This window comes from Pristiophorus japonicus, chromosome 19, assembly GCF_044704955.1.
Source record: "Pristiophorus japonicus isolate sPriJap1 chromosome 19, sPriJap1.hap1, whole genome shotgun sequence".
Lineage (NCBI taxonomy): Eukaryota > Metazoa > Chordata > Chondrichthyes > Pristiophoridae > Pristiophorus > Pristiophorus japonicus.
Genome location: NC_091995.1, coordinates 89,012,695 through 89,036,063, shown reverse-complemented (window position 1 = coordinate 89,036,063; position 23,369 = coordinate 89,012,695). Strand labels below are relative to the sequence as shown.

At 49.0% G+C, this 23,369-nt stretch overlaps 1 protein-coding gene across 2 annotated transcripts in view; it reads right to left on the bottom strand.

The window, feature by feature from the left end:
* The window catches only part of mybpc2a (myosin binding protein Ca), a 108,833-nt gene that overhangs the window by 36,067 nt on the left and 49,397 nt on the right, over positions 1-23,369 (bottom strand). For both annotated transcript variants that reach the window (XM_070861775.1, XM_070861776.1), the window contains exons 13-21: positions 23,063-23,187; positions 18,768-18,873; positions 15,483-15,649; positions 13,486-13,651; positions 11,233-11,339; positions 9,867-9,896; positions 8,695-8,837; positions 5,257-5,416; positions 2,226-2,330 (exon numbers count right to left, since the gene is read on the bottom strand). In XM_070861775.1, coding sequence (XP_070717876.1) covers positions 2,226-2,330; positions 5,257-5,416; positions 8,695-8,837; positions 9,867-9,896; positions 11,233-11,339; positions 13,486-13,651; positions 15,483-15,649; positions 18,768-18,873; positions 23,063-23,187 — 1,109 coding nt within the window. The remainder of the gene's footprint in view (positions 1-2,225; positions 2,331-5,256; positions 5,417-8,694; positions 8,838-9,866; positions 9,897-11,232; positions 11,340-13,485; positions 13,652-15,482; positions 15,650-18,767; positions 18,874-23,062; positions 23,188-23,369) is intronic.

Below are 23,369 nucleotides of genomic sequence, written 5' to 3'. Positions count from 1 at the left end.
GGCTACATCCGAGCCAGGGTGTGCCTGGAGATGGAGCACGCGGTGTCCACCGGTACGCTCGCGGCCTTCCGCGAGAGGTGGGCGCCAGAGGGACTGGAGTGCATCATCACCCCCGGCAACCAAATTTTAATTTAATTTGAGTTGTCAAGAGTCCCTTTAATGTTTATTAGTTAATTTGTGGGGGGTTTTGTGCCCTTACAGTATAATAGTTGAATTGTGAGTGGCTTAGCCAGTCACGTGATGTTCACAAGACTCAATAAAACCCCAGCCAGTTGGGCTCAGGGGTCAACGATGAGGTATGCAGTTGTGAGCCTGGTGGATGAACCGGTAATGTGTAGTGTGATTGTTAAACCTTTGCTAATAAACCAACTAGTTCTTAATAGCAATGTGTTGCTATGAATTCTTAAGCAAAGAAGCAAATACAGATATATTATGCTACTAACATGGAGTAGAGGGATCCCTCCTGAAAACATGGGTCAGAGTCTTCTCTAGAATTGACCAGAATCTCCATGTCCCGATAATACATGCCAGAGTAACCCCTCCCCTATAATGTGGGCCTGCTTTGTCCTAACTACAACAGACTATAGCATCCATGCCTCAACTGGAGTATTATGTCCAATTCTGGGCACCACACGTCAGGAAGGATGTCACGGACTTGGAGAGGGTGTGGAGGAGATTTACTAGAATGATTTATTAGGGGTAAGGGCCTTCAGTTACGTGGAGAGGACGAGAGAAGCTGGGATTGTTCTCTTTAGAGCAGAGAGGTTATGGGAAGATTCAATCGAGGTGTTCAAGACTTATGATGGGTTTTGATGAAGCGCTTAATGAGAAACTGCTTCCACTGGCGGGAAATTCGGTAAACAGAGGACACAGATTTAAGGTTGATTGGCAGAAGAAGCAGAGGGAAGATGAGAATCTGTTTTGTAAGCAGCAAGTTTTGTGATCTGGCCCAACGGGCGGTGGGAGCAGATACAAGAGTAATAGTGAAAAGGTAATTGGATAAATACTTGAAAGGAAAATAAATGCAGGGCTACGGGGAAAGGGCAGGTGGCAGCGGAACTAATTGGACCGCTCTACCAAAGAGCCGGCACGGACACGAGGGCCAAATGGCCTCCTTCTGAGCCGTGAGATTCTATTTCCGAATGGGCCTCTCTCGGTAAACTCTCAGACCCGTCCAAAGTCAATGGCTCGTTTTGGTCGATGGAGCTGTTCTGCTGCAGTACAGAGGGACCTGGGGGTCCTCGTACACAAAACATAAAAAAGCTAGTGTGCAGGTACAGCAAGTAATTAGGAAGGCAAATGGAATGTTGGCCTTTATTGCAAGGGGGATGGAGTATAAAAGTAGGGAAGTCCTGCTACAACTGTGCAGGGTATTGGTGAGGCCACATCTGGAGTACTGCGTACAGTTTTGGTCTCCGTATTTAAGGAGGGATACACTTGCATTGGAGGCAGTTCAGAGAAGGTTCACTGGGTTGATTCCTGAGATGAAGGGGTTGTCGTATGAAGAAAGGTCGCACAGGTGGGCCTATACTCACTGGAGTTTAGAAGAATGAGAGGTGATCTTTTTGAAATGTATAGGATTATAAGGGGACTTGACAAGGTAGATGCAGAGAGGATGTTTCCCCTTGTGGGAGAATCTAGAACTGAGGGGGCATAGTTTCAGAATAAGGGGTCGCCCATTTAAAACAGAGATGAGGAGGAATGTCTTCTCTCAGAGGGTCGTGAATCTGTAGAATTCTCTGCCCTACAGAGCTATTGAGGCTGTCATTAAATATATTTAAGATGGAGAGGGACAGATTTTTGAATGATAAGGGAGCGACGGGTTGTGGAGAGCAGGCAGGGAAGTGGAGTTGAGGCCAAGATCAGATCAGCCATGATCTTATTGAATGGTGGAGCAGGCTCGAGGGGCCAATGGCCTACTCCTGCTCCTATTTCTTATGTTCTCTTGACACCTCCAGTTGGTAACATCACCAAAGAGGCCAAGGCCTGGCTTGGTGGGCCCTTGCAGGTTAGAAAACTGACGTTTGATTTTCGTTAACTATAACTTTGTTTTTTTCACTGCTGGTAGACTTCCAATGGCATTGCTCGTCCCAAGTCAGCTGATCCGCTACCTATAAAACAAACAAGTATTCGCGCTCCAACTTTTCTTCTCCCCTTTAAACGGCAAGAATGTTTAAACTTGGGTCAACTACCACCCAGTGGGCCCCACCTGGAACATGGCCTACCTGTAACGGGCTGGCCACCATCGTTCTTCGGGATGTCCCACGCTGCTGTGCACCAGTCTTCTCCAATGCCAGTGATCCTGACATTCGTAGGCGGATCAGGGACATCTGTAATACAAAGGCTGAGTGGCTCAGATTGTGCACTTGCCAACGTAACAACAGTTGCTCCATCAGCATCCTGGGGGGTCACCATTGACCGGAAACTTAACTGGACCAGCCACAAAAATACCGTGGCTACAAGAGCAGGTCAGAGGCTGGGTATTCTGCGGCGATCACCTCCTGACTCCCCAAAGCCTTTCCACCATCTACAAGGCACAAGTCAGGAGTGCGATGGAACACTCTCCACTTGCCTGGATGAGTTGCAGCTCCAACAACACTCAAGAAGCTCGACACCATCCAGGACAAAGCAGCCCGCTTGATCGGCATCCCATCCACCACCTTCAACATTCACTCCCTCCACCACCGGCGCCCCCTGGCTGCAGTGTGCACCATCTACAAGATGCACTGCAGCAACTCGCCAAGGCTTCTTTGGCAGCACCTCTCAAACCCGCGACCTCTACCCCCTAGAAGGACAAGGGCAGCAGGCGCATGGGAACACCACCACCTCCACGTTACCCGCTAAGTCACACACCAGCCTGACTTGGAAATATGTCGGCCGTTCCTTCATCGTCGCTGGGTCAAAATCCTGGAACTCCCTCCCTAATAGCACTGTGGGAGCACCTTCACCACACTGACTGCAGCGGTTCAAGAAGGCGGCTCACCACCACCTTCTCAAGGGGCAATTAGGGATGGGCAATAAATGCCGGTCTTGCCAGTGACACCCACATCCCCGAACAATTATTTTTTTCATGTCAAAAGTGGGCAGAAGCTATAGAGAGCCGAGGATTATTAAGAGTGGACAAGGCGCTCAAAGTACTGGACGTTCTGAGGAACCTGGGATTCAAACAGGTTTCTCGGATGCATAGCAGAAATTGTTTCCCAGTGGTTGATTAAACAATGTACGGCATGATACGGAGAGATATCTGTAGGCTGCCACTTTCGCTCATCCCTCGATGCAAATAGCTGCTGGCCTAGATTTCAGAGCCCCTTGAACATCGAGGGCAACTCTGAAAATAGCTGCTCGCCTCGGCAAGGGAAACACACTACTTTATCCCACAAGATGACTGCACTCCACAAATTCTGGCCTCTTGAACATCCCTGATTATAATCGCTCAACCATCGGGGACTTTTAACCAATAAGGGAATTAAGGGTTATGGGGAGCGGGCGGGTAAGTGGAGCTGAGTCCATGGCCAGATCAGCCATGATCTTTTTGAATGGCGGAGCAGGCTCGAGGGACTAGATGGCCTACTCCTGTTCCTAATTCTTACGTTCTTATGTTCTTATGCTCTTATGACTGTGCCTTCAGTTGCCTGGGCCCCAAGCTCTGGAACTCCCTCCCTAAACCTCTCCGCCTCTCTTTCCTCCTTTCAGACGCTCCTTAAGACCTACCTCTTTGACCAAGCTTTTGATCATCTGCCTTAATTTCTTCCATGGCTCGGTGTCAAATTTATCTGTTTGTTTGTAACACTGTTATGAAGCGCCTTGGGACGTTTTACTACGTTAAAGGCGCTATATAAATAAAAGGTTATTATTATTTATCCCGATGATAGTTACAGGTTTCACTTCAGTTCTCCAGAGTGCTGCCTCGTTTCACTCCAAACCAGACAGGAGACGGGATAGGGGGCAGGATGAGATCATGGTTTAAATTCAGAACGAGAGGTGATCTCATTGAAACATATAGGGGGTCAAAATTCGTTAGCGCCGTTTTTGAGGCGGTGTCGCGGCCTGAGTGCTGATTTTAGCTCTGGGCGTGAGGTGCAGGCTCCAACGGCCAAATTCAGTTTTTACGCCCAAAGATGAGAGAGCGGCGTAAAAAGAGGCGCTGCACGGTAAGGAGCCGGAAGTTCAGGAGGCCAACTCAATTTACTCAATACGGGAGGCTGCGAGCTGGGAAAATGGGGAGAAAACAAAAAACACAGAAATTTCTCCGACGGCCACACACACACACACACACACACTTCCCCACTGGCACAACCAGTAAATAAAAGCTGAAATAAATTTTTTTTGCTCTCTGGGTGATTCTGCCCGAGATCCGCTATGTTGACACCATTTTTGCCAGGCTGTATGGACGCTTGGCCGTTAGGCCTCCGCCACAAACCGAATGTCGCGGGTGTGGCGCCAAGGGGGCGTTGCGCGCTGGATGACATCACCGCGAGGGTGGCGTTAGAGGGCCACCACCAACGCCCAACTCAATTTGCCAGGAGGCGTGGACGCCGCTCTCCGCTGACCGTAGGCCTTTGCCGCCCATCACACGCCCATCCCTGGTGTTAACGGGTGGCGCTAACAAGGGAATTTAGGCCCCATAAGATTTCGAGGGGGATTGACAGGGTAGATGCTGAGAGGCTGTTTCCCCCTGGATGGGGAGTCTAGAACCAGGGGCACAGGGGGCACGGTCTCAAGATAAGGGGTCGGCCATTTAGGACTGAGACGAAAATAAATTTCTTCACTCAGAGGGTGGTGAATCTTTAGAATTCTCCACCCCAGAGGGCTGTGGAGGCTCAGTCATTGAGTATATTCAAGGCTGAGAGCGATAGGTTTTTGGACTCTCGGGGAATCGAGGGGTTTGGGGATCGGGCGGGAAAGTGGAGTTGAGGTCGAAGGTCAGCCATGATCTTACTGAATGGCGGAGCAGGATCGAGGGGCCGTATGGCCTATTCCTGCTCCCAGTTCTTATGTTCTTTGCTGATGACACAAATTAATCGATTTACTCAGGAATAAATACCACCACAAGACACAGGTGGATACGATAGGAAAATATTTTTGGCATCCTCTTAAAAGTTTACTTAAAAATTTCTTCCAAAAAAAAAAGGGCATGGGATGAGTGGAGACCCGAATGACCATTTCACCTCGCTTATCTGATCAGGATGTGTGTTTTTTTTTTTCTAAAACCACCGCACTGGTTCTGACCGCGTTTCCCCTCCCACCACAACCTACCGACAACTTTGATCAACAAAAGGACTTTATCCTCGCCGGCGGGATTCTGGACCACGATGTTGTATTTTGCCTCGTCCTCTCTCTCCGCTCCTTCCAACACCAAACTGCTTAAGTTGTTCTTCGTCTCGACGCGGCAACGTCCTTCCTTGTCCGTGAGTTCCTGGCCAAGAAAATAACAGGGGAAGCTAAGAGAGGTTTCACTCTGGCGTTGTTTCCAGTTACGCACTGTCTCGGACAAGGTGAGGGGTCCATTTGTATCTGGTCTTGGGATGTAGGCAGTGTTGGGGAGGCCACATTGAGTGCTTCATCAAGCAGTTGTGTTCCAACTTGAGCGGCTTGTCAGGCCACATCAGAGAGCGTGAGCGGGTATGGTAGCATAGTGGTGATGTTACTGGGCTAGTAATCCAGAGACCGGGACTAATGATCCTGTAGACATGAGTTCAAATCCCACCACGGCAGCCGGGGAATTTAAATTCAATTAATTAAATAAATTTGGAATTAAAAAGCTAGTATCAGTAATAGTGACCTTGAAACCCAACATGGCTCACTCATGTCCTTCAAGGAAGGAAACCTGCCGCCCTTACCCGGTCTGGCTGATATGTGACTCCAGACCCATAGCAATGTGGTTGACTCTTAACTGCCCCCTGAAATGGCCCAGCGAGACACTCAGTTGTAACGGCACTGTGGGAGCACCTACGCCACACAAACTGCAGCGGTTCAAGGCGGCGGCTCACCAGCACCTTCTCATGGCAATAAATACCGGCCTTGTCAGTAACATCCACATCCAATGAATATATAAAAAAAGACGCTAAATCAAAGCAGATACATTCAATCCTAAAATGATGAATGACAGTGTCAGCTGTGGCTCAGTGGGCAGCACACTCGCCTCCGAGTCAGAAGGCTGTGGGTTCAAGTCCTGCTCCAAGAACTTCATGCACAAAAATCTAGGCCGATACTCCCAGCGCTGCACTGTCGGTAGGTGTCGTCTTTCGGATGAGACGCTAAACCAAGAACCCGTCTGTTCTCTCAGGAGGATGTAAAAGAGCCCACGGCACAATTTTGAAGAAGAGCAGGGGAGTTCTCCCTGGGGCCAATATTTATCGTTCAACCAACATCACTAAAAATATAGATTATTTGATCAGTGCTGTTTGTGGGAGCTTGCTGTGCGCAATTTGACTGCCGTGTTTCCTACATTACAACAGTTATTTGCTTCATGGGTTCTTTGCTTAAGAATTCAGAGCAACACATTGCTATAAAGAACGAGTTGGTTTATTAGCAAAAGGTTTAACAATCACATTACACATTACCAGTTCATCCACCAGGCTCACAACCACCTGCCTCATCATGGATCCCCCGGACCCAACTGGCCGGGGTTTTATTGAGTCTTGTGAACATCACGTGACTGGCTAAGCCACTCCCAACTCAACAGCTCTACAAGCCTGTGAGCATTACACCTGCAAAACATCGTGAGGTTGTGGAAGACACTAGATAATGTGTTCAATTCCCTGGAGTGGGGCTTGAACTCTGACTCCGAGGCGAGAGTGCTGCCCACTGAGCCACGGCTGACACAGGAGCAAGTTAAGGCCCTCAGCATCTTTGTGGACGGTATTGAAGGGAAACAGCATCAGCCCTACAGAAACAGAAGGTACAGCAGGCACAGAATGTGTCTACAAGCTTCTGGGCATTGAAGACTGTGTCCGATTTGAAGAAAAGTGCTGGACTTTGAGGAACATCGAATCATAGAATGGTTTACAGCACAGGAGGAGGCCATTCAGCCCATCATGCCCATGCCACCTCTCTGCAAGAGCACTTCAGCTAGTCCCACCCCACCCCCACCGCCCTTTCCCCGTAGTCCTGCAAAAATGTTTCCTTCAGGTACTTATCCAACTCCCTTTTGAAAGCCACGATTGAGTCTGCCTCCATCACCCTCTCAGGCCGTGCATTCCAGATCCTAACCACTCGCTGCGTAAAAAAGTATTCCCTCGTGTCGCCTTTGGCTCTTCTGCCAATCTCCTCAAATCTGTGTCCTCTGGTTCTCGACCCTTCGGCCAATGGGAACAGTTTCTCTCTCTCTATCTACTCTGTCCAGACCCCTCATGATTTTTAACACCTTGATCAAATCTCCTCTCAACCTTCTCTGCTCCAAGGAGAACAACCCCAGCTTCTCCAGTCTATCCACGTAACTGAAGTCCCTCATTCCTGGAACCATTCTCGTAAACCTTTTCTACGCCCTCTCTAAGGCCTTCACATCCTTCCTAAAGTGTGGTGCCCAGAATTGGACGTAATACTCCAGTTGGGGCTGAACCCGTGTTTTATACAGGTTCATCATAATTTCCACACTTTTGTTCTCTATACCTCATGATCAATTTGAAGAAAAGTGATGAGGTAGGTAATGAGGATCACGGCCAATTATCTTCCCACTGCCATGTACGGGGATGACTATGGGCTCTTTGATACAAATGAGCGACTAATCAGACTGATTTGCGTCAAAAGCCTTCAACGCTCTCCTCTCCTGCTCAACCTCCACACAGTCAGCCCCCGGGGTTGTGCTGATAGTTTCAATGCTGTAAATTAATCAGATTTGCGACTCAGGTAAATCCTAAGAAAATTTGCATATTTCTTCCGCCCCCCCCTCCGTTAATTAAAGCTTAACTGATGAGAAAACAAATACTGACTGTGGGTGTTAGTGAGCGGCAATTTATTCCCAGGAGCAAAGTTCGGCGTGTAGGCGAAAGTTAACACCTGTTCTATTGACGATGTCTCACAAATTTACTTCTTAGCGAATCGCCTAATCATACATAGATTAAACTCTCAACAGAATAGTGGGCAAGAGAAAGAAAAGACTTGCATTTATATAGCGCCTTTCTCAATCTTAAAACATCCCAAAGTGCTTTACAGCCAATGAAGTACTTTTTGAGGGTAGTCAGTGTTAATGTGGGAAACACGGCAGCCAATTTGCGCACAGCAAGCTCCCACAAACAACAATGCGATAATGCCCCAGATAATCTTTTTTTTAAGTGATGTTGATTGGGGGATAAATATTGGCCCCAGGACATCGGGGAGAGCCCCCCCTGTTCTTACATTACAACAGTGACTACACGCTAAAAGTACTTCATCGGCTGTAAAGCGCTTTGAGACATCCAGTGATCGTGAAAGGCGCGATATAAATGCAAGTCTTTCTTTCTTTCGTCTTTGAAATAGTGCCGCGGGATCGTTTACATCCACCTGAGAGAGCAGACGGGACCTCGGTTTAATGTCTCACCTGAAAGACGGCACCTCCGACAGTGCGGCGCTCCCTCAGCACTGCACCGGGGGGATCAATTTTGTGCTCGAGTCTGGCCCTATCAGAGAGTCTGGAGAATGTGGGGAGAAATTGGCAATACAAAACACACCACTAGAACAAGCTGGGGGAAGGTGGGAATGCCCTGAGACGCCTACCTTGTCGGACTTGAACCAGGTAATAGTTGGAGGAGGTTCACCGCTGGCATCAACATCCAGCCGGAGCTTGTTCCCAGCGACCACAACAATGGTATTTTGGGAAACCACACTGCCGGTGCAGTCAAGGTGGATCTTGGGAGGCTCTGTGAAAGAAAAAGAACTTTAGAATTAGACAGAGAGCGCGAGGAAACAAGAGAAAGAGAGAGCCAGGAAGCAAGAGAGAAAGAGAGAGAGAGAAAGAGAGAGAGAAAGAGAGAAAAGGAAGGGAGGGGAGGGAAGGGAGGGAAGGGAGGGGAGGGAAGGGAGGGAAGGGAGGGGAGGGAATGGAGGGGAGGGAATGGAGGGGAGGGAAGGGAGGGGAGGGAAGGAGGGGAGGGAGGAGGGGAGGAGGGGAGGAGGGGAGGAGGGAGGGAAGGAGGGAACGAGGGGAGGGGAGGAGGGGAGGAGGAGAGGGAAGGAGGGGAGGAGGAGAGAGGAGGAGAGGGAAGGAGGGAAAGGGAAGGAGGGAAAGGGAAGGAAGGAAGGAAGGAAGGAAGGAAGGAAGGAAGGAAGGAAGGAAGGAAGGAAGGAAGGAAGGAAAAAGAAAGGAAAAAAAAAGAAAAAGGACAGTAAAAGGACAGAGACAGACAGAAAGAGAAAGAAAGAGAGAAAGAAAGAGAAAGAAAGAGCGAGAGAGAGAGAGAGAGAGAAAGAAAGAGAAAGAAAGAGCGAGAGAGAGAGAGAGAAAGAGAGAGAAAGAGAGAGAAAGAGAGAGCGAGAGAGAGCGAGAGAGAGCAAGAGAGAGCAAGAGAGAGCGAAGGGAAAGAAGGGAAGGAAAGAAGGGAAGGAAAGAAGGGAAGGAAAGAAGGGAAGAAGGAAAGAAGGAAAGAAGGAAAGAAAGAAAGAAAGAAAGAAAGAAAGAAAGAAAGAAAGAAAGAAAGAAAGAAAGAAAGAAAGAAAGAAAGAAGGGAAAGATGCAGACGAGAAAGTGAGGCAGAAACTGAGAACGGTGCAATGACACACAGTTTCAGGAAGGGAAACATACACAATCTAAAAGATATAGTCACCGTGGTCTCATTACACGAGACATAACAATCCACCTGGTTGATCTTTCAGTTTAAATTAAAAATGCAAGTACTATATATGAAATTAATGATTTCACCACCACATGTATCACTGTCCAAATGCCTCACCTTGTCGGGGAACGTAGTCAATTTTAATCTCTGAAAAACACAAGAGAAAGAGAGTGAGAAGAAAATGATCAGCTAAAGGAGGCCAAGAGGTGTGTGAGCATTTACTGATCGTCAATAACCGAGGATAGGAACAGGATGAAACGCTTCAGCCCTCTCGAGCCTGTTCTGCAGTTCAATGAGATCACATCTGACCTGGACCCTGACTCTATCCACCCGCCTTGGCCCCATGTCCCTTAACACCCTTGGCTGCCACAAATCAATCGAACTCAGGTTTAAAATGATTAATTGAGCTTGCGGTTGCTGCTTTTTGTGAGAGAGAGTTCCACACATCTACCACCCTTTACCTGAAGAAGTGTTTCCGAACTTATCTCCTGAATGGCTTGGATCTGGTTTTAAGGTGGTGTCCCCCTTGTCCTCGACTAACCCACCAGTGTACAAAGTTTCTCTCTACCCTATCAGATCCTTTCTAAATCCTATAAACCCTCAATCAAATCACCCCTTAACCTTCTATACTCTGGGGAATACAAGTATAGTTGTATGTAATCTCCCCTCATAATCTAACACTTGGAGCCCTGGTTACATTCTGGCCAATCTGCACTGCACTCCTTCCAAGGCCAATATATCCTTTCTAAGTTGCGGTACCCAGAACTGTACACAGCGCTCCCGATGTGGTCCAACCAGGGCTGTGTATAGCTCTAGCAAAACTTCATCCCCTTTATAAGAACATAAGTAGGAGGAACAGGAGTAGGCCAAACAGCCCCTCGAGTCTGCTCCGCCATTCAATAAGATCATGGCTGATCTGATCATGGACTTAGCTCCACTTCCCCGCCCACTCCCCATAACCCCTGATCATTTAAGAAACTGTCTATTTCTGTCTTAAATTTATTCAATGTCCCAGCTTCCACAGCTCTCTGAGGCAACAAATTCCACAGATTTACAACCCTCTGAGAGAAGAAATTTCTCCTCATCTCTGTGTGTATATTACATTTACATATCTCCAATTACAGCCCTGTGTATATTACATCTCTCCAATTACAGCCCTGTGTGTATATTACATATCTTCAATTACAGTCCTGTGTATATATTACATATCTTCAATTACAGTCCTGTGTGTATATTACATATCCCAATTACAGCCCTGTGTGTATATTACATATCTCCAATTACAGCCCTGTGTGTATATTACATATCTTCAATTATAGTCTTGTGTGTATATTACATAACTCCAATTAAGTCCTGTGTGTCTATTACATCTCTCCAATTACAGCCCTGTGTGTATATTACATAGCTCCAATTACAGTCCTGTGTAGGATATCTGCATTAACTGGGGCAATGGAAGCTCTTGAAGTGACTCATCGCCTCGTACCCAAGAAGTTGAGCTTGGCGGAGAGGGAGATGGCGTAGCCGTTCGGAATAAACGTGTAGTCAGCTTCATCATCCGGGGTGACATTGTCAATCACAAGTTTATGAATCCTGTGGAAAGGAAAAGGGAATGACTCAATGTCCAGGTCACAGAGGGGGCTTTCAAGCCAGTCAGTTCAGCGGCAGCGTAGCCGTGGATACCAATGATATCAAACGGTTGGAAAAGAATGCCACACAACAGCCATTGATTACTGCTGCTTGCTAGTACTCCAATACTGATCATCGGGGCCATTTTACACTTTGGGCGTGACCATCACGTGGAGCTTGGCTCAGGATATAAGAGCATAAGAAATAGGAGCAGGAGTCGGCCATACGGCCCCTCGAGCCTGCTCCGCCATTCAATACGATCATGGCTGATCCGATCATGGACTCAGCTCCACTTCCCTGCCCACTCCCCATAACCCCTTAATCCCTTATCCTTTAAGAAACTGTCTATCTCTGTCTTAAATTTATTCAATGTCCCAGCTTCCACAGCTCTCTGAGGCAGCGAATTCCACAGATCCACAACCCTCTGAGAGAAGAAATTTCTCCTCATCTCTGTTTTAAATGGGCGGCCCCTTATTCTAAGATCATGCCCTCTAGTTCTAGTCTCCCCCATCAGTGGAAACATCCTCTCTGCATCCACCTCGTCAAACACCCTCATAATCTTATACATTTCGATAAGATCACCTCTCATTCTTCTGAATTCCAATGAGTAGAGGCCCAACCTACTCAACCTCATAAGTCAATCCCCTCATCTCCGGAATCAACCGAGTTAAACTTCTCTGAACTGCCTCCAAAGCAAGTATATCCTTTCGTAAATATGGAAACCAAAACTGCACGCAGTATTCCAGGTGTGACCTCACCAATACCCTGTACAACTATAGCAAGGCTTCCCTGCTTTTATACTCCATCCCCTTTGCAATAAAGGCCAAGATACCATTGGCCTTCCTCATCACTTGCTGTACCTGCATACTATCCTTTGTGTTTCATGCACAAGTACCCCCAGGTCCCGATATACTGCGGCACTTTGCAAGCTTTCTCCATTTAAATAACAACTTGCTCTTTGATTTTTTTCTGCCAAAGTGCATGACCTCACACTTTCCGACATTATACTGGTAGGGGTCTCTGCCCATCAGGGGTGGAGTCCTGCACGACATCCGATCTAATTGGGGTATGTTCCCTTTCCTCCTCCTTTTTTTTTTACAGACCCCCCTCCCTTTCTTTTTATTTATATTTTTCTCTCTGTGTTTCCCACAGCAGCTGATAATTATTCTGCCATTCACACCTTAGCTAGACTCATCTTTTGTTTCCTAACTTGTGCCATTACTGTTTATATATGTAAACCTGTATATACCTTGTTTAACCACCAGAGGGCTCACATCCCCTGGAGTCCCAAGGGGTCCCACAATCCCTTGGGAGCACCTGTACTTAAGGAGGCCTCACAGGTTGGAGAGGCACTCTGGAGACCTGCAATAAAAGACTACGGTCACACTTTACTGTGAGCTCACAGTATCCAGTCAGACTCTTCATTCATACATAACAATTACCATCGCATTTTTGCCCATCATCCCTTGTGTCTCTAATCTCTCCTGCCTTCCACCCTATCACAGACCTTCCCTTTTGTTCTCTCTCCGCCCCCTTTCAGGGCCCCTACACTTCCTTAAGAATCTGTTACATTTCAAACTATTGCCAGTTCTGAGGAAGGGTCATCGACCTGAAACGTTAACTCTGTTTCTCTCTCCACAGATACTGCCTGACCCGCTGAGTATTTCCAGCATTTTCTGTTTTGATTTCAGATTCCAGCCTCCGCAGTGTTTTGCTGTTGTATAAACGGGTACAACGTCTCGAATCCAGAATTCTGTGAACCGCAATTGTCTGAAAACCAGACATTTTTTTTTTGACACAAAAGCGCATTTCAGATCGAGTAGTCCGACGTGCGATCGGTCCGAGCCTTGGCGAATGACCCTTGACCCCCCCCTACCCGAGTGTGACCTGACCCGCACGCCGTTTTAATGTCCGAAAACCACGGAAACCGGCATGGCCTCGGCTCTGAGGTTGCCAGATTCGGGATGTTGTTTACCTGTAATATTTATAGGTGGTTGGCATCTGCCTGGCTGCGGAGGAGAGGTGGTGCTGTGGGTGGGGGAGGCCTGGGGGAGAGGCCTCACCATCGCAATCTAGTGAGTTGTCACTGCAGGATGAGGGCAGCACTTACCTGCCGACGTGAGTGATGTGGATGCGGTCACTGGCAACCAGCTCCAACCCGTTCTTCAGCCACTTGCCGGTGACCTTATCATCAGACACCTCACACTTGAAGATGGCCTGCTCCTGGGACTTCAACGTCAGGTCGGCAAAACTCTGCAGTACCTTCAGCTCCTTGTCTGAAACACAAGAACACAAACACACGGGCTCACTCGTGCTTCCCACCGGCGCTTTCAGGCCGAGCATGCCCAATCGCAGCAACTCTCGGCATTAAATTAAAAAAAAAATATGTCTCCAAACTTTCCGCTAAGGGGCTGGATTTTTGGCGTCCTTCCGATCCCGTTCGCGCCCCGGTGGGGCGGCAATGAGCACTTCCGGGCGGGCGGCCAGTTTCCAGCGCCCCGCTGGGACACTCGGGCCCGGTTTCGACGTGGCGCGGAGCATTACCGCCCGGAAGCGCTGCCTAGAGCGCCCCCTGCTGGGACCGCCTGTAAAAGCAGTGAGGTAAGTATTGCCGACCTCAGGTAAGTGTGATTGGTTGGTTTTTTTTTTTTGCGATTTATGTTGTGGTGACGTGAGGTATTTATAGGGAATGTTTTTGGTGTCGTCGTCCCCTGCCCCCCCTCCCCCCTCCCCCCGCCCCCTCCTCCCTCCTACCCCCTCCTCCCCAGGCCTCTTTTACAGCGCTCCGAGGCTGGCTGTTTAGCTCGAGATTTTCGCATGCTCAGCCGGCCTCGGGCCCTAGGAGAGGTGTGCAACGCCCCCCCACCCCCACTTAGCGCTCCGCCCCACACTCAGGGCCCAGCTGCCCAATTTTGCTGACTGAGGTGCAAACTGTTCCCGGGCGCAAACTTTACCGCCCCGCCGCCATTACCGCCCCGAAATCAGCAAAGTCGAAAACCCAGTCCAAGGTGCATGGCTGCGTAGTAATCGCAACGGTCCCGCGCAGACTTCTCACCAGCTTTTTACAATGTAAAAACTGCGCATGCGCAGACATTTAAAGGGACCGTGCACTAAAAGAAACAGGCCACGCAGAACAAAGCACAGCTTACAACGAACCCTTCCAGGTTATTATGCCATTTACTTTAAAACTGTGACCCTCCTGCCAGTGGAAACAGTTTCTCCCCATCTGCTCTACCAAAAAACAATCAGAATTTTTGAGCACAACTATTAAATCTCCCCTTACCAAGACGGAAACTGTACTGCATTTTATTTTAATTGTAGTGCCAGACATGGAGAACAAACCAACTAACATGAGCCAATCAGACGGCTGTAGTTTTCAAACATTCAAGGCCCTTTCACGCGGTTTGGCACTGGTCTGAATATACTTTCCTGCATATCTTGAGTAACCCAATCACAGCCCTGCATATCTTGAGTAACCCAATCACAGTCCTGCATATCTTGAGTAACTCAATCACAGCCCTGCATATCTTGTGTAACCCAATCACAGTCCTGCATATCTTGAGTAACCCAATCACAGCCCTGCATATCTTGAGTAACCCAATCACAGTCCTGCATATCTTGAGTAATCCAATCACAGCCCTGCATATCTTGTGTAACCCAATCACAGTCCTGCATATCTTGAGTAACCCACTCACAGCCCTGCATATCTTGAGTAACCCACTCACAGCCCTGCATATCTTGAGTAACCCACTCACAGCCCTGCATATCTTGTGTAACCCAATCACAGTCCTGCATATCTTGAGTAACCCACTCACAGCCCTGCATATCTTGTGTAACCCAATCACAGCCCTGCATATCTTGAGTAACCCAATCACAGTCCTGCATATCTTGAGTAACCCAATCACAGTCCTGCATATCTTGAGTAACCCAATCACAGTCCTGCATATCTTGTGTAACCCAATCACAGTCCTGCATATCTTGAGTAACCCAATCACAGCCCCGCATATCTTGAGTAACCCAATCACAGTGCTGTATATATGACATATCCCCAATCACAGCCCTATATATATTACATATCCAATTCTCCACGGCTGGCCAGTGAAGTACCTTCCACGATCAGTTCAGCATCCGATTGGCCTCCATTAGTCTTGATCATGTAACGTCCTCCGTCTTCCTTGGTGGCCTCATTAATGATCAGGAAATGCTTCTTTTCATTCTTCTTGAAGCGATATTTCATGCTCTCCTCGCGAGTCAGTTCCACCCCATTCTTTAACCTAAAAATAAACAACAACCCCCCCCAAAAAAGGAGGTTAAGTGTTTTGGAAAGATTTTGTAACCAGCTCCCGCCCCTCCGCCATCGCCCCCACCCGCACAACATGAATGCCAGCACAGCCTTAAGCTATGGATTCCCTCCCGAAAACTCTCCATCTCCATCTTGAAGATATTCCTCAAAGCCTACCTGTTGCGCAGTGAGTGGCTAAGCCAGTCATGTGATGTTCACAATGCTCAATAAAACCCCAGTCAGTTGGGTCCGGGTCATCCACGATGAGTTATGCAGTTGTGAGCCTAGTGGATGAACTGGTAATGTGTGGTGTGATTGTTAAACCTTTGCTAATAATATTCTTCATAGCAATGTGTTGCTATGAATTCTTAAGCAAAGAACCCATGAAGCAAATACACTACACCACTAACATGGAGTAGAGGGATCCCTCCTGATAAGATGGGCCAGAGTCTTCTCTATAATTGACCAGAATCTCCATGTCCCAATAATACATGCCAGAGTAACCCCTCCCCTATAATGTGGGCCCACTTTGTCCTAACTACAACAGACTATAGCATCCATGCCTCAACTGGAGTATTGTGTCCAATTCTGGGCACCACACGTCAGGAAGGATGTCACGGCCTTGGCGAGGGTGTGGAGGAGATTTACTAGAATGATTTACTGGGGATGAGGGCCTTCAGTTACGTGGAGAGGATGAGAGAAGCTGGGATTGTTTTCTTTCGAGCAGAGAGGTTATGGGAAGATTCAATCGAGGTGTTCAAGACTTTTGATGGGTTTTGATGAAGCGCTTAATGAGAAACTGCTTCCACTGGCGGGAAGGTCGATAAACAGAGGTCACAGATTTAAGGTAATTGGCAGAGGAAGCAGAGGGAAGATGAGAATCTGTTTTGTAAGCAGCGGGTTATTACGTTGTCTGAACGGGCGGTGGGAGCAGATTCTAGAGTAACGGTGTTAATAATAGTTCTTCATTAGCAATGTGTTGCTATAAATTCTCAAACAAAGAACACATGAAGCAAATACCATTACAACCAGGTATGCGGGCATCTTATTTGGGATTTGGAGGCATTGCTCCGCGGGAAGCCCCCAACCGCAAAGTCAGGGCCATCAAGTCTGGTGGGTGCAGCTAGACAATGGTATAACATTAAAGACTTCGGATTGAACGTTTCGCAGGCTCATGTGGAGAACCAGCCAAGACTAGTTGGGGGGAAAGGCCTGGTACTGTGCTGGAGAAGGTGGCAGAGGTCAGGCGGAGGGGTCATGGGTGCCGACAATTGGCCAATGACACTCCAGTGTCACTAGAGACCAGATCAGGAGCGGAGTCTGATGTGAATCAGTCTTCTCCCCTTCTCCTGAATACAGGTCTCGAGCCGGTGTCCCCTTCAACAGACACCCATTATTCGCTGATTCCATCAGAACCACGAACTTTGGGAACCTGTCATGGATGCGAGGATAGGATAATATTTCGGGTCCGGCCTGATGAAGGCTTTCTACTCCCAATGTTAATCCTGAATTTCCTCATCTTAGAACATAAGAATTAGGAGGTACTGTAGCATAGTAGTTATGTTACTGGACTAATAAAGAAAGAAAAAGAAAGACTTGCACTTATATAGCGCCTTTGGGAAAAAGCGGGAATATGGTGTTGAGCTAGACGATCAGCCATGATCATATTCAACTTGAAGGGCCGAATGGACTACTACTCCCCCTATTTTCCATGTTTCTATGTTTCACGACCACCGGATGTCTCAAAGCACTTTACAGCCAATGAAGTAATTTTGGAGTGTAGTCGCTGTTGTAATGTGGGAAACGCGCCAAAGGCGGGCAGCGGAAACGTTATAAGGACACCCGCAAAGCCTCCCTGGTAAAGTGCGACATCACCACTGACACCTGGGAGACCCTGGCCGCTGACCGCCCGAGGTGGAGAAAGTGCATCTGGGAGGCTCAACGCAAAGAGCGTGAAGAGGTCGAGCGCAGACAGCGGAAGGAGTGCGCGGCAAACCAGCTCCACCCACCCCTTCCCTCGACGAATGTCTGTCCCACCTGTGACAGGGTCTGTGGCTCTCATATCGGACTGTTCAGCCACCAGAGAACTCACTTTGGGAGTGGAAGCAAGTCTTCCTCGATTCTGAGGGACTGCCTATGATGATGATGATGATGTAGGAAACGCGGCAGCCAACGTGCGCACAGCAAGCTCCCACAAACAGCAATGTGATAATGACCAGATCGTCTGTTTTTGTTATGTCGATTGAGGGATAAATATTGGCCCCAGAACACCGGGGATAACTCCCCCTGCTCTTCTTCGAAACATGGAACTCAGGGTTGCCAGAATTGGTCTCAGCACCCGCCCCCTCCCCCTCCCCCTCCAAGGATAAAGTTTGTATGTCTAACTTTAGTTGAATCACACAATGCAGGAAGAGGCCATTCGGCCCATCGAGCCTGTGCCGGCTCTGTGAAAGAGCGGCCCAATTAGTCCCACTCCCCCTACTCTTTCCCCACAGCCCCGCACATTTTACCCCTTCTAGTATTTATCCAATTTCCTTTTGAAAGTTATTCTGCTTCTGTCGTCCTTTCAGGCAGCGTGCTCCATATCGTAAGAACACGTGGAAATAAAATTCTCTTCATCAAACCCCCCCGCCCCCGGTTCTTTTGCCAATCACCTTCAATCTGTGTCCTCTGGTTACTGACCCGCCTGCCAGTGGGAACAGTGTACATAAGAACATAAGAAATAAGAGCAGGAGTAGGCTATCCAGCCCCTCGAGCCTGCTCCACCATTCAATACGATCATGGCTGATCCGATCATGGATTTGTCCACTTCCCTACCCACTCCCCATAACCCCTCTATTCCCTTATCAGTTAAGTTTCTTCTTACTGACTCTATCAAAGCACTTTGCAATTATGAACGCCTCTGTTAAATCTCCCCTTAACCTTCTCTGCTCGAAGGAGAACAATCCCAGCTTCTCTCTTCTGTCCTGTCCACATCTATCGAAACCCTTCACGGGCCACCAGCGCAGAATGCAGACTGCATTGGGGTGGGCCGTGTTGGCGAGCTGGTTACCCGCTCCAGGAGGGGAGAAAACCAGGGCGGCAAGGGACGAGACGGAAAGACCTCTTACCAGACAACGACTGCTCCTTCCTCAGAGACCTCACAGTCGAACTCAACCCGGTCATCCACGAATACATGCTGGTCATCCAGTGGCACAGTGATGACAACAGGGGGTTCTGTGAAAGAAACAGGCAGATTAACATTTACAATGGAGGTTAGATATTGGTCTAGAGACTCATTACCGCCCCGTTTGTGGGCGGTAACATCCGGGAGGTGGGGCATAGAAACATAGAAAATAGGTGGAGGAGTAGGCCATCCGGCCCTTCGAGCCTGCACCACCACTCAATATGATCATGGCTGATCATTCACCTCAGTACCCCATTCCTGCTTTCTCTCCATACCCCTTGATCCCTTTGGCCGTAAGGGCCACATCTAACTCCCTTTTGAATATATCCAACGAACTGGCCTCAACAACTTTCTGTGGTAGAGAATTCCACAGGTTCACAACTCTCTGAGTGAAGAAGTTTCTCCTCATCTCAGTCCTATATGGCTTACCCCTTATCCTTAGACTGTGACCCCTGGTTCTGGACTTCCCCAACATCGGCAAAGTCTTCCTGCATCTAATCTGTCCAATCCCCTCAGAATTTTATATGTTTCTATGAGATCCCCTCTCATTCTTCTAAATTCCAGTGAATATAAGCCTAGTCGATCCAGTCTTTCTTCATATGTCAGTCCTGCCATCCCGGGAATCAGTCTGGTGAACCTTCGCTGCACTCCCTCAATAGCAAGAATGTCCTTCCTCAGATTAGGAGATCAAAACTGCGCACAATATTCCAGGTGTGGCATCTTGCGCCAGGCCCTCTTGCTAAATTCATGTTACCGGGGCCCGGAAGGAAGTGAACCGCTGCGCTATGCTTCACTTCCTCCCTGGGGCGGCAACGGGGGCGCACTGGGCCACGCGGCGCTGCCCGCGTATGAAACGGCCGAGCAATCGCGGCACCGACCCCGCCCACCAACCGCGGCGACAAACACGCCACATTTTTCTCTCCGCGGCAGCCGGCCACTACCCCTCGGAATTTCGCCCGGTTCGTGGCCAGCCGCTCGGAGCGCGTCCTCCCGGAAAGTGACGCTGTCTGAGCCCGGCGCTGCTGCAGGGGGCGAAACCCAACTTAGGGTCCGGGGGCGGGGGAGGGCGCTAACAGAAGGTGGGGGGGGGGGCACTGCACAGGGCGATGACGTCACAATCCCTGGACGCAACGCCACAGCTAAAACCTCCGGCGAATTTGGATCGAGAATTGGCTGGCGAACAGAAAGCAGAGAGTCGGGATAAATGGGTCCTTTTCGGGTTGGAAATCGGTGGTTAGTGGTGTGCCACAGGGATCGGTGCTGGGACCACAACTGTTTACAATATACATAGATGACCTGGAAGAGGGGACAGAGTGTAGTGTAACAAAATTTGCAGATGACACAAAGATTAGTGGGAAAGCGGGTTGTGTAGAGGACACAGAGAGGCTGCAAAGAGATTTAGATAGGTTAAGCGAATGGGCTAAGGTTTGGCAGATGGAATACAATGTCGGAAAGTGTGAGGTCAAACATCTTGGAAAAAAAACAGTAAAAGGGAATATTACTTGAATGGGGAGAAATTACAACATGCTGCGGTGCAGAGGGACCTGGGGGTCCTTGTGCCTGAAACTCTTTTTGGAGTTCACCTGCAAAAACATAAACATTAAACTGGGCCACCCGACCTGGGTGACACACCAGACATTTACAAGGCCCTTTTTTCCTTTTTTTGTTTTTTTTTTGTGTTTTTCATTTTTTTTTGGTTTTTATTTTGGGCGCTAAAATCAGATTTTTCCAGTGCCCCCTATAAAAGGGAAGGGGACACTAAAAGCACCGGCAATTAAAACAAATTAAACTTTAAAACGTAAAATCAAATTAAAATTTGGTTGCCGGGCGTGATGATGCACTCCAGTCCCTCCGGTGCCCACCTCTCGCGGAAGGCCGCGAGCGTACCGGTGGACACCGCGTGCTCCATCTCCAAGGACACCCTGTACCGGATATAAGAGCGGAAAAGAGGCAGGCAGTCAGGTTGAACGACCCCCTCTACCGACCGCTGCCTGGACCGGCTGATGGCACCCTTGGCCGTGCCCAGGAGCAGTCCTACGAGGAGGCCTTCGGACCTACCCGCTCCCCTCCGCACAGGGTGCCCAAAGATCAGGAGAGTGGGACTGAAGTGCAGCCAGAATTTCAGGAGCAGCCCCTTCAAATAATAAAACAGGGGCTGCAACCTTGTGCATTCCATAAAAACATGGAACACGGACTCTTCCAGACTGCAGAAATTGCAGGCGGCCTGGGAGTCCGTGAACCGGCTTAAAAATTTGTTGCACGGCACTGCTCCGTGCACCACCCTCCAGGCCAAGTCCCCGATGAATAGTGGGAGGACCCCTGCGTAGAGTGCCCTCCATCGGGGACCCCCGCCTCCTCCGGACGGCAAGATGGTACGCCATGGCGTGTCCGGACGGCCGGCGAGGATGGCAAAGTTGAGGGTGTGCAGGAGCAGCCCGTACAGGAAACCCCTCCGCGCGGAACTGAACGGCACGGAGGGGATTTCCCCGAGGCGGCTCAAGTTGTGAGGCGCCGGCCCCCGAGGGAGGTTCCGGGGTTTGGCGCCGATGAGGAATTCCGTCTCCTTGTGCCTGAATCCCAAAAAGTTAGTTTGCAGGTGCAGCAGGTAATCAGGAAGGCGAATGGAATGTTGGCCTTCATTGCGAGAGGGATGGAGTACAAAAACAGGGAGGTCCTGCTGCAACTGTACAGGGTATTGGTGAGGCCGCACCTGGAGTACTGCGTGCAGTTTTGGTCACCTTACTTAAGGAAGGATATACTAGCTTTGGAGGGGGTACAGAGACGATTCACGAGGCTGATTCCGGAGATGAGAGAGTTACCTTATGATGATAGATTGCGTAGACTGAGTCTTTACTCGTTGGAGTTCAGAAGGATGAGGGGTGATCTTATAGAAACATTTAAAATAATGAAAGGGAGAGACAAGATAGAGGCAGAGAGGTTGTTTCCACTGGTCGGGGAGACTAGAACTAGGGGGCACAGCCTCAAAATACGGGGGAGCCAATTTAAAACCGAGTTGAGAAGGAATTTCTTCTCCCAGAGGGTTGTGAATCTGTGGAATTCTCTGCCCAAGGAAGCAGTTGAGGCTAGCTCATTGAATGTATTCAAATCACAGATAGATAGATTTTTAACCAATAAGGGAATTAAGGGTTACGGGGAGCGGGCGGGTAAGTGGAGCTGAGTCCACGGCCAGATCTTGTTGAGTGGCAGAGCAGGCTCGAGGGGCTAGATGGCCTACTCCTGTTCCTAATTCTTATGTTCTTATGTTAGCGGCGCCGTGCCCGATCTCGAACTCATTTCCGCCCCATTACCGCCCCCTGGGGGCCCGAACGGGAGGCGCAACTGCACCCAATTTCTCCCTCATTAGGTTCTCCGGAGCGCTTACACTGGGAGATGGGGAGAGGTTTGAATTTCCTCCATGCGCCAGTCGAAGCGATTTTATTATTTAGTACCGCTTTTTAAAAAAAACGGGTCAACAGCCTCTTAGAATACAACAACAACTTGTATTGATATAGCGCCTTTAACGTGGTAAAACATCTCAAGGCGCTTCACAGAGGTGTTATCGGACAAAACAAATAAATGTCACTGAGCACATAAGAAGAAATTACGGCAAGCTTGGTCAAAGAGGTAGGTTTTAAGGAGCGTCTTAAAGGAGGAAAGAGAGGTAGAGAGGTTTAGGGAGGGAGTTCCAGAGCTTGGGGCCCAGGTAACAGAAGGCACGGCGAAGGTGGAGTGATTATAATCAGGGATGGTCAGGAGGGCAGAATTAGAGGAGCGCAGACATCTCGGGGGGTTGTGGGGCTGGAGGAGATTACAGAGATAGGGAGGGGCGAGGGCCATGGAGGGATTTGTAAACAAGGATGGGAATTTTGAAATCGAGGCTACTGACAATGGCGTTACCCTGTCTGCTCACAATAGCGCCGGGCGGAATTTCAGCTTCGAGCTGCTGTTGTATCCGGGCTGGCTCGGGATTTTAGTGTTCAGTCACGTGACACTGTTGGTAGCGTCCTCGGCGCGGAGGAGGCTTGTGTGGAGTATGAATTCCAGCATAGACCAGTTGCTCGAATGGCCGGGTTTCTGTGCTGTGCATTCAATGTAAAGTCACAGGTGGTCGTGGGGACTGGAGCACAGCTGACATTCCCAGTGCAGTGCTGAGGGAGCGCCGGGAACGCACGCAAGGCATGCCCACGGCCCACATTGCCTCCCCCCCCCTGCTGGTAATAACGGTGACGCCGCACTCACCCTTGACGAACAAGTCGGCGTTACATTTCTCGTCGCCAATGACGCACTCATATTCAGCGTCATCTGCCAACGTGCAGTTCTTGATGGTCAGAACTCGCTTCAGCCCGATGATCTCAAAGATGTACCTGTCGATGACGGGAAGGGGAGAGAGTAAGTCACTGAGAAATCATACAAAGCAAGAAAGAAAAGGAAGGGAAGGAAGGCTTGCATTTATATAGCCCCTTTCACAACCACCGGACATCTCAAAGCACTTTACAGCCAATTAAGTACTTTTGGAGTGTAGTCACTGTTGTAACGTGGGAAACGC